The sequence below is a fragment of the Aotus nancymaae genome, unplaced genomic scaffold, assembly GCF_030222135.1.
Source record: "Aotus nancymaae isolate 86718 unplaced genomic scaffold, 86718_ANA_hifiasm-v0.15.2.pri h1tg000019l, whole genome shotgun sequence".
Taxonomy (NCBI): Eukaryota; Metazoa; Chordata; class Mammalia; order Primates; family Aotidae; genus Aotus; species Aotus nancymaae.
This window is the reverse complement of record NW_026988431.1, coordinates 50,909,006-50,929,635: the sequence shown is the minus strand read 5'-3', so window position 1 is coordinate 50,929,635 and position 20,630 is coordinate 50,909,006. Positions and strand designations below refer to the sequence as shown.

The following is a 20,630-nucleotide window of genomic DNA, read 5'->3' as shown; positions in this document are numbered from 1 at the left end:
AAAATTCCCATCAACCAACTGGATTTAATTGCCATTTAAACAACACATGACTTAACAACAGCCCAATACACATGGAACATTCACCAAGACAGACCATATCCTAATTTATAAAAAAAACCTTAACTAATTTATAAGAGCTAAAATCATACAAAGTATGTTTTTTGGTTGAAATGAAGCTAGAATCAATAAAAGAAAGATACAGCGAAATTTCCAAACACTTGAAAGCATATATTTCATATCTAAATAATCTATAAATCAAAGAGGGAATCACAAGAGAAATTAGAAAATATTGACAACTGAGAAGATATAAAAATACAACATATGAGAATTTGTGGGATGTAGCTAAAGCAGTGCTTAGAAAGATATTTATACCATTAAACACCTGTATTAGAAAAGAAAAAAGATGTGAAATCAATAATCTAAGGTCCCACCTTAAGGAACTAGAAAAATATGTACAAATAAACTCAAAGAGGGAGTAGAAAAAATAATAAAGAACAGAAATCAATAAAATTGAACAAAGAAAAAAATGACAAAAGATATCAATGAACGCCCAAAAAAACCTCTAGCAATACTTACACAAAAAGTCAGGATATGAAAAAGAAGTTATCACTACAGGTCATATAAACATTAAAAAGATACTAAGGGAATACTACGAACAACTCTATGAATATGAACTTAATAATTAATATAAAATAAACCAATTCTTTGATAACCAAAAACTCAAACTCACCCAATATGAATACCAAAACCCAAGGATGCTCAAGTCCCTTATGTAAAATAGCACAGTAACACATCCTCCAGTATATTTTAGATCATCTCTAGATTAATTATACCTAACATAATGCAAATGCTATATAAATAGTTGTTATACTGTATTTTTTATCTGTATAATTTTTTGTTGTATTATTATTTTTATTGTTTTTTCTTGCAAACGTTTCTGATCTGTGGTTGGCTGAATCTACGAATGTAGAACCTATAGATATGGAAGGCTGACTGCACTAAAGCTGTCTGCCTAGACAGCTTTGAATAATGAAAACATTTTTCTTCTACTCCTGTCTTTTACAATTTTTGTTAAGTGTACTTAACTTCTAAGTAGTTATGAATTTCACATCTGGCTTATTCCAAATACACATTATTTTTCAAAATCTGCTTTCTACCCATTTCTTTTTCTAATGTAGAATGCCCTCCTTTATCTTTTCAGAAGAAAAAGAAGCTAAGGCTGCAACATGACAACCAAATTGATTTTCATGATCTACTTCCAGGTAGCCTGTCACAGGCTGGCATATCCACAGGGGCCAAAGTCTGCAATTTCAAAACCTCCTGCAGGAGTTCAGAGAGAATTAAAACAGCAGGACTCATGGTTGTATTTCCCTAACTGCACTTGCTATGTTAGTGATCATCACATATGTAATAGCATTAAAAAATGCTTTGTGTTTATACCCACAAGGTTCATTCTGTGAGATTTATCCTATCTTCCTGTAGTTATATGCAATCTCAGAACCCAAGGATCATATCTTTATCACTAAATGAAAAGCATTAACCTCAATGATACCATTTGGAGATTTTCTTTTATTACATACTTTCATTGCCTTGAAATCTAAGATATGTTAACAACATTTACACAAATGGAATGCATTACAACTCACTTTGCTTTAGTAGAAAAGTACACCCCATAACTACATCTAACCAAAGAGACACATATTATTCCTATCATCTGGCTATACTCATTTTATTAACTAAGGTATTAAGAATATTAAAACCAGGCACTTTAAAACTGTCCTATAATATCACATTGGGATATAAAAATAAATCAACATAGGGATATCCATTTTTCAATCTTTGGAATTTAATCAAAGGAAGATAAATTTCTCATTCTATACTTGTGCTGACTAAGATTTATCTAACATGTCAATCAAACATTACAGTTTATTCAAATCTGTTCCATTCTGGAGATGCCACTCCAATGATCACTAGACTGGAGAAAGTCTATGAGAACTGAAGAAACTCAAGTTAAAAAAAAAAAAACAGAGCAGATTGCTTCTATTTGGTTTAGCATGATTCGTATCAGGGAATTCTAGATACTTTATAATGAGATACAAATTAGAAGTGTAATAAGCGATTATAAGCAAAAGCTTAGCATTTAGGGGACCTGCTTGTTTACTTAGAAAGAAAAGACTGGACTGGCACTCCAAGATTATTCCCTTCACATTCTTCTTACGAGAGCGCAGAATCTCTAGCTTACAAAGTCATACATAACCTTACTAAAGGCAAACACTAAGGCCTTCAGTTAGAGATCTCTAAGGAATAGTACGTTTAAGGCCGGTAGTTTGCCCTGTAACCATATACAAAATCAAGAAAATAGGTGATATCAATTAAGATCCTGAAATAAATTAGACCAGGCATGAAGAGTGATCAATCAAGATTGGAATTTTAATTGGTGTTTAAAATATCAATCCAAGCAGTTACATTCAATTTTTTAAACAACTGATGCTAACTGATGTTAATTTTAGCATGATTGATAACATTTAAAATACAGAAAAAAGTGAAAGTTATATAGGATGTTTTTTAATGCAGGCTGGAGACTTGGATGGCAGTAGTGTATGTATGTGAATGCACATGCACACTTGAAGCAGAGATGAGGTAGTACAAAAAAGTTGCTTATTTTTCCGACACCAAAAATGCAATGTTATCACTTTAAAATGCTTCTAAGCTGGATTTAATTAACTAAAAAAAACTTTAAAAAAACACTTATTATTCATTCTACAAATATTTGAGTACTTACTATACTCCAAGTAAATACAATGCTAACTAAGACAGAAAAGGTAATTTGTAATTATAACATTACAAAACTCTGTACTTAGATTAGGTATAAACACAATGGGAGTTAGCCAGGCTTGCCTTATGAGACCAACATCAACCCGATACCAAACCCTGGCTGAGATACAACTAAACAGAAAATTTCAGGCCAATATCCATGATGAACATTGATGCAAAAATCTTCAAACCGAATGCAACAGCACATCAAAAAGCTTATCCATCACGATCAAGTAGGCTTCACCCCAGGGACGCAAGGCTGGTTCAACATATGCAAATCTATGAACGTAATCCATCACATAAACATAACCACAGAAGAAACCACATGATTATCTCAACAGATGTACAGAAGGCCTTCAACAAAATTCAACAGCTCTTTATGATAAAAACTCTCAATAAACTAGGTATCGATGGAACATATCTCAAAATAATAAAAACTATTTATGACAAACCCACAACCAATATCATACTGAATGGGCAAAAACAGGCAAAAAAAAAAAAAATTGTCAAAAACCAAAATGTTTCTGCATTCCCTTTGAAAACAGGCACTAGACAAGGGTGCCCTCTCTCACCAATCTTATTTAACATAGTATTGGAAGTTCTACCCAGAGCAATCAGGCAAGAACAAAAATTAAATGATATTCTATTAGGAAAACAGGAAGTCAAATTGTCTTTATTTGCAAATGACATGACTGTAAATTCAGAAGACCCCCTCCTTAAGCTGATAAGCAACTTCAGCAAAGTCTCAGGTAACAAAATCAATGTGTGAAAATCACAAGCATTCCTATACACCAACAACAGACAGAGAGTCAAATCATGAGCGAACTACCATTCATAATTGCTACAAAGAGAATAAAATACCTAGGAATACAACTAACAAAGGACGTGAAGGATCTCTTCAAGGAGAACTACAAACCACTGCTCAAGGAAATAAAAGAGAACACAAACAGATGGAAAAACATTCCATGCTAATTGTTAGGAAGAATCAATATTGTGAAAATGGCCACACTGCCCAAAGTAATTAACACATTCAGTGCTATCCCCATCAAACTACCATTGAACTTCTTCACAGAACTGGCAAAAACCACCTTAAACTTCATATGGAACCAAAAAAGAGCCCACATAGCCAAGGCAATCCTAACAAAAAGAACAAAGCTGCAGGCATGACACTATCTGACTTCAAAATATACTACAAGGCTACGGTAATCAAAACAGCATGGTACTGATCCAAAACAGATATATAGACCAATGGAACAGAACAGAGGCCTTGGAAGTAACACCACACATCTACAACCATCTGATCTTTGACAAACCTCACAAAAACAAGCAATGGGGAAAGGATTCCCTCTTTAATAAATGGTGTTGGGAAAACTGGCTAGCTATGTGCAGAAAGCTGAAACTGGACCCCTTCCTTCCACCTTATACAAAAATTGACTCCAGATGAGTTAAAGATTTAAACATAAGACCTAATACCATAAAAGCCCTAGAAGAAAACCCGGATAATACCATTCAGGACATAGGCTAGGCAAGGACTTCATGACTAAAACACCAAAAGCAATGGCAACAAAAGCTAAAACAGACAAATGGGATCTAATTAAACTTAAGAGCTTCTGTGGAGCAAAAGAAACAATCATTAGAGAGAACCACCAAACAACAGAATGGGAAAAAATTTTTGCAAGCTACCCATCTGACAAAGGGCTAATATCCAGAATCTACAAAGAACTAAAACAAATATACAAGAAAAAAAACAACCCCATCAAAAAGTGGGTGAAGGATATGAATAGACACTTTTCAAAAGAAGACATTTATGTGGCCAAAAAACATATGAACAAATACTCATCATCAATGGTCATTAGAGAAATGCAAATCAAAATCACATTAGATACCATCTTATGCCAGTTAGAATGGCGATCATTAAAAAATCTGGAGACAGCAGATGCTGGAAAGGATGTGAAGAAATAGGAATGCTTTTACACTGCTGGTGGAAGTGTAAAGTTGTTCAACCACTGTGGAAGACAGTGTGGCGATTCCTCAAGGATCTAGAAATAGAAACACCATTTGACCCAGCAATCCCATTACTGGGTATATACCCAAAGGATTATAAATCATTCTATTATGAAGACACATGCACACGTATGTTCTTTGAGGCACTGTTTACAACAGCAAAGACTTGAAACCAACCCAAATGTCTGTGAATGACAGTCTGGATAAAGAAAATGTGGCACATATACACCATGGAATACTATGCAGCCATAAAAAATGATGCGTTCATGCCCTTGGCAGGAACATGGATGAATCTGGAAACCATCATTCTCAGCAAACTGATGCAAGAACAGAAAGCCAAACATCACATGTCCTCACTAATAAGTGGGGTATTAGAACATCACACACTGGGGTCTATTGGGGGGTAGGGGCCTAGAGGAGGGATAGCAGGGGGTGGAGAGATTGGGGAGGGATAACATTAGGGGAATTACCTAATGTAGGTGAGGGGGGATAGAGGCAGCAAACCACCATGGCATGTGTATACCTATGTAACAATCCTGCAAGATCTGCACATGTGCCCTAGAACTTAAAATTAAAAAAAAAAAAAAAATACAATGGGAGTTAACTGCAGGGATACTCAACATACTCTTGATGAGTGAGGAATACTTCACAAAAGAAATGAAATTTAAAATGAACCCAAAAAGATGAATAGAATCTGGCAGGAAAGGTAGAGAAGAAAGTATTTCAGACTGAAGGAACGACCTTTATAAAGAATGATAGTTGAGAAAGTGGTAATCACAAAAACCAATATTTAAAACTGTTTTATCAATAAAAATAAAATGATGACCATTTATTGAGCTGCTACTACACAGTACTAGTCTTCTGACATACACTGCTTCTAATAGTTAACAGCTTCTCAATTACCATTATCTCCATCTTATGGAAGAATAAATTTAAAGTTCAAAAAAGTTACTTGCCTTCTCAGGAAAAAAACTGTAAAAGACTTGAGATAATCACAAAAGACTACCGGGTATATTGTCTAGGGCACCTTTCCTCATCCGAGATAGTTTTTGATTCCATAGATTACAGATAATTGATAGCAATGCAAATAGTTCTTTTCTATAAATATACAAATGAGTTCTGTCCAGTGGAGGTGTAACTGATTTCTTTCCCCTGTGTGGAAGAAGCTAGTTTTGAATCTATTAACGTTATTCATGTCTAGATTTTTGGTAGCCTACATTTGTGTCTGCTCTGGATCCTTTGAGCTACTTGTAATATCTTACTTGTTCTCTCATTAATTAGGTAAGTAATATCTTTGGCATGTGTTCATGTATATTTGTATGAGGCATGGTTTTGCTGTTTAAAAGAAAAAATCATCCTTCAATAGCTCCAAGCATAATGAGTCAGAATTTGAAGGTTTCTGTTCATTCCATATGGGATGAAAGACAAGGCTCTTCCATTATACTATAATTCAGTACTTTTCCCCTTTTATTCCTGAATGTTAATGCTAACATAATTTTTGTAATACCTCTTGCAAAGCGTCCTCCAAATTTTTTACAGACCATATAATGAAAGTTACTAAAAAGTCCAGCATGAAGCTATTCCTATCCTCTTAACTTGTTTACATATCTCTAATTCCTCAGCCTCCTGTGGAATGAAAAAGGAAATTTAAAGTATCTTCTCTCATTCCAAAGCTTTTCACAGTCAAGCAATCACCAAAAGAAAGAATGAACCTACAATTCATGCCATTTAAAATGTTATCAGGCATAATTCAAGTCAAATCCCATTGGGCACACTGTATGATAATTTAAATGTATTGATATAATGAATAAAAGAAAGGTGGTGACCTGGGAGAACTGAGGAAATCCTTGCCTCCTGCTTTTGCTGAATATTCTTTTTGTTATATTATGTCCCCTTTCTTGACCTCATCTTTTCTAAAAAATTAGATTGTTTTGGTAAAATCAAAACTAATACCAAATACTCAAACCTACAGAATAGATATTGGGTGGTGAATTTCACTGTAATATAAAATGGCCAGCAACACAGTGAGCCACTATGTTATGATATTCATTTAATTTATAGGGAAACTGTAAAAACTTTAATTTAAAATGAAAAAAAATCCAGTGCATACATGTGTATAAAGATGTATTTGTTTACGTGATTAACAAAACTGACAGTAAGAAGCTTTTTTTTGCGTGCTATAATGACACGTGTTAAAGGTATACTTTCGATATACTACTTTCAAGCCAAACATTTACCCTTCGCCACTGGTGAAAGGCAACAAGATCTCTTTACAAAGTCTTCGTCTTTTTCAATAAATTTTGCATGAAAACATGTTATCCTGGCACAAAGTTGCCTGCTGTCACATTGGAAGTGTGATAAATGTTTAATGAAAACAACACCACACAGCTTGATGTCAGACAACAGCTATCACACAGCCCTGCTTTGATCCAAACAGACACTTAAAAGGAGTTCTAAGCATGCTCTGCACCACAGAACTCTATAACCTATATGCAAATAGGGGTAAATTAGCATAAATTACTTCCTGCTGTATAAAGAAATAAGAGGTTAGTAAAAATATGACAGGCTCTATAAGTATGTAACTGCTGTCAAAACTCAGAATCCAGCTTTCCCAAATCACTCCTAACATCTTCCACCAATCACTAGGTAGGGGGAATAACAAACAAAACCCCTTCTCGACAGGAATTTATTACATGAAACTCTAAAACTGAAGACAGTGGAATATTGCCAAGGTTAAAGCCATAACTAATATTTCTCTATGAGGTATGCTGACTACATGGTACTAGTTTTCTTATTCACATTGCTTATAATACTTATAGCTTTTTAAGTACCACCATCCCCATTTTACAGAAGAATACATTATACATCCAGAGGCAAATTCTTACCTCACTCAAAAAGTATAAAGCTTTTGAAAATTATAGAAAGAAAAACAGAAGAATATATAAACACAAGTATTTCAGTAAAATATCTCCAAAGTCTTGATGGGTACATTTCTGAGAACAGTATCCATCTACTGAAAATCTAATGAGGAAATAATAAAGGTGAAAACTTTTCATGGTAGCAAGTTATAAAGAAAGGTACACTTAGAAATACAAAATTCGGTTCCTAATGAATTCTAAAGTTATTCAAATTAAGAAGAAAGCATTTTAGTAGGTGTCTTGGTCCATTCTGTGCTGCTGTAACAGAACGCAACGGTCTGGATAATTAGTTTATAATGAATAAAAATTTATTGCCTCACAGTTCTGGATGCTGGGAAGTGCAAGATTCAGGGGCCAGCAGCTGATGACGAACTTCTTGCTGCATCATCTCAAAGTAGAGGGGCAAAGAGAGTGTAGGAGGGGCAAGCCTGTCCTTTTATAAGAAACCTACTCCCATGATAGCATACCCACTCCCTTGATAACTGCATTAATCCATTCATGAAGGAAGACCCGTCTCCCATAAAGGTCCCACCTCCCAACATTGCCACATTTGGGATAAAGTTTCCAACACACAAACTTTGGGAGACAAATTCAAACCACAGCAGTAGGCAACAACTGCCTTAAACCAAATTTTCCTAGCTGGTGATTTAAATCAATTCCATCCAAATTCCCCTTTTAAGGATGGCACTATGATTTAAGAATGAACAGTAGAACCTCACTAGTGGCTACTTACATATTCATTCACAACTAATTTTTCAAAGACATCTTTAAAGATGTTTTATAGCAGTCAACAATATGTTATGGAGTTTGAATCAAGTTGTTGGTAAGGAAGGCCCAATAATGTTAATCCACAGAAGACTTAGATAGGATGTGTAACATTCACTATCATCAAATCAAATTGCAATTATGAGATGCCATGACAAGTTTCATATTTCTGATTCTTGACTCTCAGTAATAGTTTAACAAAATAATGTTGCATCCAATTTCTATTAAACAACTCTGCTATTAAGAAAACTCTGTTTTCATAATGCAAAGACATTATTCCTTAAAAAAATTATAATGATCTAGGGACTGGCATGGTGGCTCACTCCTGTAATCCTAGTACTTTGGAAGGCTGAAGCCAGAGGATTGTTTGAGGCCAGGAGTTTGAGACCAGCCCAGGCAACATAGTGAGACTGCCTCAACAAAAAATAAAGAATAAAAAAATTAGGCCGGGCGCGGTGGCTCACGCCTGTAATCCCAGCACTTTGGGAGGCCGAGGCGGGTGGATCACGAGGTCAAGAGATCGAGACCATTCTGGTCAACGTGGTGAAACCCCGTCTCTACTAAAAATACAAAAAATTAGCCGGGCATGGTGGCGCGTGCCTGTAATCCCAGCTACTCAGGAGGCTGAGGTAGGAGAATTGCCTGAACCCAGGAGGCGGAGGTTGCGGTGAGCCGAGATCGCGCCATTGCACTCCAGCCTGGGTAACAAGAGCGAAACTCCGTCTCAAAAAAAAAAAAAAAATTAGCCAAGCTTGGTGGTGAACACTTGTAGTACTAGCTACTTAAGAGGTTGAGGTAGAGGAAAGTTGCAGTGAACTATGATCACATCCCTGCACTCCAGCCTGAGCAACAGAGTGAGATCCTGTCTTTAAAAAAAATTAAAATTAAAAAAAAAGAAATACAGCTGCTCTGCCTATGGAGTAGCCATTCTTTATTCCTTGACTTTCTTAATAAATTTGCTTTCACTTTAAAAAATAAGTAAAATTGTCTAAAGATAAGACAAACTTAGTTTTTAAAATTTGGGGGGGGAAATAAGAAAAATCTATATCAGTGTTTAAAAGAAGAAATATTCTTAGAAACTAAATTATAAGTATAAAGTTAAAGTCAATAAAGATTCTTGATAAAATTTCAGACAGGACTCAGTGTCTTTCTTAGATTAATCACACATAAGGAAAGGTATGTTTTAGTCCCCACAAACTCCAGAGACCTTTCCAGTTTATTTTAGGTCTTCCTAAATCAGTAGATAAATAAAATAAATGGGCCAATTTATGACATTATAAGACAAATTCTACCATTTCAATGTTCCAGGAATTTCCAAACTATAATTAGCTGTTACTTAAAAAGGATTTTTCAGAATTATCTGATTTTGTATGTTTTTCTCAAAAGTATAAAAAAGCTCTCCCTTATTATTAAGCTCATTAATTCCTGCTTGAGCATTCCTTTCCTTCCTGTTTTGTTTCTCCCAATTGATAAACATCCTTTACTTTGCTTTACCATTATTGAACTTACTGTCCTTGCTTTGTGCTTTATAAATGTATACATTGTGTTCTATCTACCAATCTACCTACCTACCTTCCTACCTAAATACTGTTTCTTTTGCACATAAGTTATTTTCTCATGTGAAGAAGCACTTAGGCTACTTAGTACAAGCTAAAATACTTGTCACTCATTGCACAATCACAATGAACTTATACATAAGCCCTAATTTAAATGTTTGTAAATCCTTTTTCCTCTCTCTCCAAAAATTTTTTAAAGCCACCTGGAAAAAAAGAGCTAATGAAACCATCACTAAAATAAACTTAACTAAGGCCCAGAAATTGTCTGTGAATATAATTAAATATAATTCTAAATAGATGAAATGTTGAGGTGGGAAACTAAGAAAGAAAGACAGAGAAAAGAAGGAATCAATCTTTTACTAATGAGATTTCTGGGCTAATCAGTGAAAAACAGTATCCAGAAAAATCTTTCAGTTCTCTGTCACTATTTTCTAGAAATGTTTAAACAACAGCATATCACTTGATCTCAAACTCTCTTGCTCATCATTAACAATTATGGATTATAAAAGAAATGAGGATAGTGTGTCATTAAGAGGCAAGTGACAGTCAGTCCATTTGAATTAGAAGCCTAACTGCCATTTATTAGCGCTATGACCATAAGCCTAAGCACCTTTCATCTATATTAATAGGATAATAAAAGCACCTATTTTATCAGGTTATTAAATGAGATAATACATGCCAAATGAAAGCCAACAGCCTTAGACTGGCCTGTGAGAAGTATAAAAACAGCCTCAGACTGTTTCTCTTCAAACTGCTAGCTATTAGCAGTAAGCGCACTCATCGTTTAAGCCAGAAATGAAATGACAATTCTTGGGCCAAATCCAGCCAGATGCCCATTTTTATAAACAGTTTTACTGAAATACAGCCTGTCTGTTAGTTTACTATTACGGATAGTTGCAAAGTTCAGTAGTTACAACAGACACCAAATGACCTAGAAAGCCTAAATTATTTGCTATCTAGCCCAAGCTTGTCCAACCTGCAGCCCATGGGTCACATGCAGCCCAGGACAGCCTTGAACGTGGCCCAACACAAATTTGTAAACTTTCTTAAAACATGCGATTTTTGTGACTTTTTTTTTTTTTTTTTAGCTCATCAGCTATCATTAGAGTATTTCATATGTGGCCCCAACAATTCTTCTTCTTCCAATGTGTCCCAGGGAAGCCAAAAGATTGGATACCCCTGATCTAGCCCTTTACAAAAGTTTGCTGACCCTTAGTTTAATTTAAGCTACTGTTAGTTAGCTTTTGTTACTTACAGCCAAAGCATCCTAACCAGTACAATGTTTCCACAGCTCTTTTTACTTTTCCTCTGGAAAAATTCATCTGACTTTACTATAATCACTTGAATGTCTTCCCTTTTACATGTTTATATTCCCACCTGTGTGAAAGTTCCAAGCAGTCCTGGCATTAACATTTATATCTCTATTACCTAACACAGTACCTGACAAGTAGAGGGCATTTAAATATTGTTGACTGAACAAGTAAACAGATGAATGAATGTGCATATTTGATGAATAATCAATAAATATTTATTAACAATTAGCATGTACGTTAGGTGCTCTGAGGGATACAAGTCTAGAATGGCTTGAAAATCAGGGTTAGGAAATATAAGAATCTGTGTGCACCTCAGCACTAAGCAGGGGAAAGGGCCCCCTAACACAACACTGCCCTCTACTGTGGCCCACTAAAACCATAATGCAGACTACCCACAGCTTTTTGGCATCAGTCTCCAGTACCCTTTGACTGACATCTCTTATTTTGACTTTGTTCATTGCTTTTGTTGAGATTAATGTTAAGAAATAATGACAAATACAACATTATTATCTTGTAAATTTGTCATCCAGGAATTGGTCCACTTGAACACAATCAACTGTAAGTGATGGATGAGTCTAACCTGTAAAGCTGGCTTAGACGTTCAAGACTAATGTTACCATATTAGAACTTTTAACACAATCTAACCTCTCTGTTTTATTCACTCTCTAATATTTCTTACCTTTAAAATCCCCCAAATAATGTTTTACATAATAAAAATTTTATGCAATTACACAAGTATTATTCTAAAAAAGTAAAATTTGGTGAGGTGGAAGGCAAGAATTTAATGACCAGTAAAGATCATAGCTTACTTCCATAGCCATGTAATTTAAAAAAACAAAAAGCAAAAGAAGAAAACATTTTAAAAGGAACAAGAAGCTAGGCAGTCCACTGATTGACTAGTTTTATTCATTAAACATATTTTCTGGACTCAGAACCCTACTGTAATTAAATCCTCCCTTCAAATTTATCATCCTGCTGACTTTCTTCCTTTACCAAGAGATTTCCCCCATACCCTTTCTGACTTCATTCCATTTTACCAGTGCTGGCTAACTCAGACTCCCCACCCTCATAGACAGGTATCTAACTTCTAACTGTTCTATTGTAACATTTCACAATCCTTAAAACTAGAAAAGGACAGAACTCAGAATTTACAGGAACATAACTGATCAATGAACATTAATGATTGTGGGATGATCAGGAGAACAAAAGTCACATAATAATAATGTTATCCTCTTTCAAACTCCACCACAAAGTTAACATTTAAATAATAGGTAAAAGCCAACAATCTAGGCAGGTTTACATAACATCACTATAAGTTTGAAAATAGAAAATAAACATACAGACAACTGTGAAAAAGAAAGGAATGAGGAAAGAATTCTGTATCTTTTAATAAACTTAAGTCTTTATAGAATTAAGATCTCAAGATACTAATCCACAATCCTAGTAAACTCTTAGTAAATCCACAATCCTAGTAAACTCTCTCCTAGTAAACTTCAACATGGAAAACTGATACATTAAAGATAAACACATTTATATTAAAGTATTAAAATAAATACATTCACACAAAACATTGAAAGACTGACAAAAGAGGATAAATTCCAAGATGTTCTCCTTCCCAGAATAAAAGACCCTGAATTACAACTGTGCATAAAGCAAAATGCTGTAAATTTACTCTGTTAAAAAAGATTGTTTCATTTTAACATCTTCCAATTTGACAAACACTTATGAGTGGATTTCAAGTTCTGACTCTAAGTGGACAGAAGTAGAATCTCATTGTTTTAATAACATCAATTCTAGGAAAAATAAAATCTGAACCTCATAAGCAGATACACTCACTCTTACATACACATACACCCTAATATTGCCCAAGCTCCCATTCTATAGTAAAAAGGCTTAGACAACAGTAAATCACATGGTCTCCTCCTTCTGTTTCAACTTTACACTTTTCCCCTAACAGCCTTACAATAAGGTAATAGACATTTTTAATCACTAAGTAGTCTTCAAATTTTAAGTTCATATTCATAACAAAGGAGACAAAATATAAAACTTTCCTACAGAATTATGCAAATTTTCCTCTACTTACATACTAAACTTTGATAATGCTGTTTATATTGATTCCAAGATCTGTTATATTATCATAACTAAAAATAAAACAAAAATGAAAATGTACCACAATAAAAATCTGAGATAAATATTTTTATTTATCCTTTCTTCTTTCTCTACTGTATTCTCTCTTTTTATTCCATTTTCTTCTACTCTTATAGCAATTGAGCTACAAGAAAAACTCAGAGAACAAAAATTTTGTTTGAACATCACCATGGACTCACCAAGTCCTCTCCACATAAGATTTGCTTCAACTTACCCACGTTTGATGTTATGCAATTCCTTGTCCTTCCCTTTATCCTTCTCCTTTTCTCTCTTCTCTTTATCTCTGCCTTTACGTCGTTCTCTATCCCGAGACCGACTACGCGTTCTTCTGTGACTGGACCTTTCACTGCTACGACTATGAGAACGCGGACGAGGTCTTGACCTGGACCTACAGTAAACAGATTTTGTAAAATTTAGTGTATAATTTGTATTGTGAAATGTAAATACTCTTTTAAATTACCTGAAAAATATTACTTAGTTATGAACTCAGAAATTAAATAACCGTGTGAAACAAGCACCTGAATATGATTCTTTATGAGTAAATGCTCTCATCTAAAATAATATGAGGGAAATATATATTGCTAACTTTACACGAAACTATGACGCAGTTAAAAGTGTTAGCCTTAAAAGTTCAAATCAAGTCTTAATTATTCACATCCTCAAATAATGTATCTAATCTAAGTTACAAGGATGGGATGTTCCTTACCTTTACAATCTTTGCTTCCATATCTATTTCTTGTTTTGAATTGTTCCAATACAAATATTGATCCACTCTAATCCAGTTACTCTTTGTATTAAATGCATTACAGTCAGGTTTTGGTTACATTATTGACAAAAAAAAAAAAAAAAAAAAAAAAAAAAACCTCTACCAGACTGACAATCCTACAGATAATTTTTTAAAACAACTAAGGTTGACCCCTGAACAACATGGGTCAACAACTGCATGGATCCACTTATAAGTGGATTTTCTTCCATCTGTCACCACTAAGACAGCAAGGCAAACCCCTCCTCTGCCTTTTTCTCCTGAGCCTACACAACATGAAGATGATGAGGATGACAACCTTTATGACAATCCACTTCCACTTAGTGCATATTAAATATATTTTATCTTCTTTCCGGGCGTGGTGGCTCACACCTGTAATCCCAGCACTCTGGGAGGCCAAGACGGGCATATCACTTGAGGTGAGGAGTTCAAGACCAGCCTGGCCAACCATGGTGAAACCCTGTCTCTACTAAAAATACAAAAATCAGCAGGGCGCGGTGGCACATGCCTGCAATCTCAGCTACTCAGGAAGCTGAAGCAGGAGAATCACTTGATCCTGGGAAACGGAGGTTGCAGGGAGCTGAGATTGTACCACTGCACTCCAGCCTGGGCGACAGAGAAAGGCTCTGTCTCAAAAGAAACAAAAAAAAAACACAAAAACAGAATTGTTGCAATTTTAATCCTAACCAAGTGATTTCCTTGCTAAACAAATAAACAAACAAAACTATGTTTTTCAGAGGAAAACAACAGAGTATTCATAATATGGTATTTACTTTCTCTAGGATAAAAATCCAAAATTCTATATATATGAAGAAACACAAAAAATGTGTTCTATTCTTAAGAGAAAAGACAGTATATGGAGAGCAACTCTGAGATTAAACTAGATGTCACAATTAGCAGATAAGGATTTTAAAGCGGTAAGTGTAACGAGGCTTACAATGAATATAAAGTTAAGCAATCTCAATAGAAATACCAAAAAAAATTCTGTAACTGAAAAACATAATCTCTGAAATTAAAATTATGCTGGATGAGATTAAAAGCAGACTGTTAATAACAGAGGAAAAAAATCTGTATACATGCAAATAAATCAATCAAAATTATCCAATATGAAGAACTAAGAGGAAAAAAGATTGTTAATAAGAAAAGAAAGACCTTTAGGGATCTGTATGACAAGATTCAAATGCCTAACATGTTTATTTAAACCCAGAAATAGAGAAAACAGAGGATGAGGCAGAAAACGCTTTTTCAGTGGTGAGTAAAGTTTTCCACATTTAGTAAAAGACAAATTTACAGATTCTATAAAAGTTGAACAAACTCCAAGTAAGATAAATATTAAGAAGACCATGATTAGAAACACTATAGTAAAATTGATTAAAACTACAGGTGAAGAGAAATCTTGAAAGTATTCAGAGGAAAAACAACACATTACATACAGGGAAACAATGATACAAATTATTGTCACTGACTTCTTATCAAAAACAATGGAAATCACAAGACAGTGGAATGAAATTCTTAACATGGTGAAAGAACACAAAAGGTCAACCTAGAATTTTATATCCAGCAAAAATATCCCTCAGAAATAAAAATAAAATAGACACTTTTGAGACAAAGAAAAAGTAAACAAATATCAACAGAAGACCTGCTTTACAATAAATATTAAAGAAAGTTCTTCAGGCCGAGAAGAAATGGTAACAGATGAAGAAAACATGAATCTTCAGGAAGGAATAAAGACTACTAGAAAGTAAATATATGGGTAAGTATCAAAAACTGTTTATTTCCCTTAATTTATTTAAAATACATGTTAAGTGCTTAAAGTAAAAATAATAGTAGTTTACTATAGGGTTTACAATAAAGGTATACATAATACAAATAACCTCTATAGAATAAAACATGGGGCAGGTAAATGAAGCTATACAGTTAAAAGGTTTCTATATTCCACATTAAATGGTGAAATAATAACTCTAAGTACACTGAAATGTTAAGAGCATACATTGTAATCCTTAGAGCAACTACTTAAAAAAAAAAAAGAAAATAAGTATAGCTAAAAAGAAAATAGATTAATTTAAAAGGAATTATTAAAAATACTCATTAATCCAAAAGGAAGTTGGTAAGGAAGTAAAAAGAAAAAGAGAAGGGATAGACATAAAATAATAATAAAATGATAGACTTAAATCTAATTATATCAATAAGTACATTAGATATTAATAAAATATAGTAAAAAGGTAGAGTTTGTCAAATGAATAAAAAGCAATCCTATATGCCATTTAAAACAACAACTGTATGCTATCTACAAAATATGTAGTTTAAATAAGCAGACACAGGTTAAAAGTAAATGGCTAAAAATGTATACATCATGCAAACAGCAAGCACAGAAAAGCTAAAGTTAATATATTAATATCACATAAAATAGACTTCAGAAACTAAGAGTATCACCCAAAATAAAAAATGGATACTTCATGATGATCAAAAGGTCAATTCCTAGGCAGAAATCATACAGAACATGCTTATCTGAACAAAACAGAATTAAATTAGAATTTAACAATAAGACATATAGAAAAACTCAGATATATGGAAACTAAATAATATACTTTTAAATAATCCATCAGTCAACTAAGAAATCACAAAGGAAATTTAAAAATATTTTGAACTAAATGAAAATGAAAAATATAACATATGAGAATTTGTGGGATGCAGCTAAAGCAATGTTTAGGGAGAAAATTATAGTTTTAAATGTTTATATTAGAAAAGAAGAAATATCTAAAATCAATTACCTAAGGTTTCACTTTAAGAAGCTACAAAAAGAAAGCACAAAGCACTATAAACCCAAAGTAGATGGAAAGAAGGAAACATTAAAGAGAAAAATTAATGGAAGAGAAAACAATAGAGAAAATAACAATGCCAAAATCTGGTACCCTGAGAATATCAATAAAATTAATATCTCAGCTATACTGATCAAATGAAAGAAAAAGAGCAAATACAAATAACCAGCACAAATTATCAAAAATGTGGATGATGGAGAGATCATATCAATTTATCCTAGATACTTAGGATATGTATTAGTCCGTTTTCATGCTGCTGATAAAGACACACTTGGGACTGGGAAATTTACAAAAGAAAAGAAGTTTATGGAACTTACAGTTCCACATGGCTGGGGGGACCTCACAATCATGGTGGAAGGCAAGGAGTAGCAAGTCACATCTTACATGGATGGCAGTAGGCAAAAAGAATGCTTGTGCAGAGAAAATCGGGTTTTTAAAACCATCAGATCTCATGAAACCCATTCACTACCATGAGAGCAGTGTAGAAAAGACCTGTCCCCATGATTCAATCATCTCCCATGGGGTTCCTCCCACAACACATGGAAATTAAAGATGGGATTTGGGTGGGGACACAGAGCCAACCATATCAGGATATACGTAAGTCTTGAGGAGAATTATATGGCTTTCAGCAGCAATAATATTTGTCTTCGTCTCTCTAACAAGCTCACTTAATGAATAAAGAAAAATACTGGATCATGAACCTACAAACTTTTTAAATGTGATTTTGAGAAATTTCTTCCTTTCCTTGCTTCCTCCTTTCTTCTCTTTTTCTTTTCTTCTTTCCTCTCCTTCCTACATTCCTTTGTTCCTTTATTTATTAGAGACAGGGTCTAACTCTGTCACCCAGGCTAGAGTACATTTGGGTGATCATATCTCACTGCAATCTCAAATTCCTTCACTCAAGCGATCCTCCCACATCAGCCTCCAAAGTAGCTCAGACTACAGATGTGTGCCACCATGCTCAATGTCTGTGTGTGTGTGTGTGTGTGTGTGTGTAAGTGGGGTCTCATTATTTTACACTTGTGTGTGTGTGTGTGTGTGTGTGTGTGTAAGCGGGGTCTCACTATTTTACACTATTTTACCCAGCCTGGTCTTAAACTCCTAGCTTCAAGTGATCCTCCTGTGTCAGCCTCCCAAAATTCTGGGATTATAGGCATGAGTTACTACATCAACCTGAAGTTACAATATTTATTGCTACTAATGTTAACATAGGTTTAATTATTTTATTGTCCTAATTTACAAATATGAAATCTCTGCCATTTGATCTATAAGTTTCTTTGACTATTCCTTAATTTTGACAAGAGGATCTTTCTATATCAAAATTTTATCATCACAACTTATGTCCCCACAGATGTTACCTGATTCCTTTCTGATTAAATTTTCTATTATGTATAAATATGTGGAAATTTTAACAGATTACTAAAATCTTTGAGCAATAATCAAATTTTAAAGTTTTCTGATTTAAAAAAAGCGGTAACAATATAAATGGAAGGGAGTCTTTTTTGTGATAACCTCAGCCACTACAAATACATTATATGCATATAGGCATACAGCACATTTTCATTATTTGGGTCTACATTTTGTTTAGGACCAAAATATGATTCTCCCAGTTAGCTGTGAATACAGAGTAACAAAAGACAGGTGAGTTAGTTTAAATGTTAATAAAATTCTAAGAGCTTCTTTTTAAACTAAATCTCTAATAAAAGCTCATTTCTTACTCATTTGCCTCTTTTTATTAAAAAAAAATACTGTTGGATAAAATACACTACCATTTGTGGTTCCAGATGAGGTGGATTTTGGTAAAATCATGTTTTTACTGTACCCCTAAAACTAAACGTATCTGTTACTAATATGCTCAAAGTTACACATGTATTCAGATTTAAAAGATAAAGAAATACTCAAATAATAGTGCCCTTGAACAAGCTATTTCCTCTCTAATCATCTGTTTTCTTATCTGTAAAATGACAGCAATATTTACCTTACCATGAGGATGAAATAATACTACCTGACTGAGTTGTGAAATAACACAAGTGATTTGGGAAAAGGAGGCAGGCACTAGGAAAGAAGTAACTGAGGGAGGTACTAATTTGAGTGAATTTCTAAAATCTGAATAAGAAGCATATGAAATATGTTTCCCTTGTACCATAGCTAATGAAAAGCAGCATTCTGATTCTGACAGAATATGACTTCACTTATAGATCTTATGTGACTTGACTTATATATTTTCAAGACATGAATTGATTGTATGAAGATGTAGGGCGAATAATGAGCACAATTCTTTTGGAAAATGCCAGGCATATGTTTTCTATAGTAGAGTCTTTGTGTTAGGGAAAACTGTGAGACGGGTTTGGAGATAGTAACTGAGTTTGCTCAGTTGAAATCTCAAGGCTGGCATAAGAATCACTCAAGGTTCAATGCATGTCTTTTATATAGGAAGGTGAATAATAATAATCTGAAGGACTAAAATCTATGTCTTCACAGATAACCCTCGGCAGCCAAATACAGATCTTCAGAGGTTTGCTATTAACAGGAAGATCATATCACGATCATCCAAGCCTTCAAGATTTTGGATGACAAAAAGGAAATATTTGGGGAACATATGTAGGTCTTGAAGGAGGTATTATAACATGAAGACAACTGGGCTAAATTGGCACTGTCCCAGAGGAAGCAGAGTCTGATCACATTTTTATCACCGTTATAGAAAAACCGGATACTGCAATTAGCAGTGAGGTCTTCTATCAAGTACTACCTACTCAACCCTCCCTAGCACCTTATTTCTCAATCTTCTACTTCTCCCAATTTACCAATTAATTAAGAAACTCAGTTGTCTCCAAACCCAACTCACAGTTTTCCCTAACACAAAGACTCTACTATAGAAAACATATGCCTGGCATTTTCCAAAAGAATTGTGCTCATTATTCACTCTACGTCTTCATACAAGCAATTCATGTCTTGAAAATTCTGGCATATTCTATAAATGTTGCTGGTGTGGTTCAATAAACTATGATAGCAATAGCGGATCTATAAATCAAGTCACATGATGTGAAATTCAAAAAAAGTAGTAAGTTTTAAAACATCACAGTATGCATAGTATAGGCTACTGGACCTTCCCCCTGCCCTCTATGTCTTAATGATCATTGTTTTAACCCTCACACTTAATGCCTCTTAATCATGCTTATGGATTACAAGTGGCAAAAAAGTGACTCTGAAGAAAATACATGTGAAAAAGATAGGAAATGTGAAAACACAGGGAGAAAAAATTATTAAAGGCTGTTAAAAACAACCATGAAACCAAGAACAGACTGAAACAAATTAAGCTGCTAACTTCTTAGTTGTCATAAGAATTGACTTTACATTATTTTGAATAAAACTCACATCCTGAACATATGAAGAACTCCATTTACTTTATTAAGTAACTTTACTTACAAATCTGAATGGTCCTCACCAAGAAGAAAGTACAAGTTCAGAGTAAAGAGATTTCTTACCCAGACCAAACAAAAAGCCAAAGAAACTATATTAAAATTTAAGAT

At 34.1% G+C, this 20,630-nt stretch overlaps 1 protein-coding gene across 1 annotated transcript in view; it reads right to left on the bottom strand.

The window, feature by feature from the left end:
* RSRC1 (arginine and serine rich coiled-coil 1) overlaps window positions 1–20,630 on the bottom strand; it is a 405,395-nt gene that overhangs the window by 309,803 nt on the left and 74,962 nt on the right. The window contains exon 4 of the mRNA XM_064378499.1: window positions 13,733–13,906. Within this exon, the coding sequence (XP_064234569.1) occupies window positions 13,733–13,906 (174 nt within the window). The remainder of the gene's footprint in view (window positions 1–13,732; window positions 13,907–20,630) is intronic.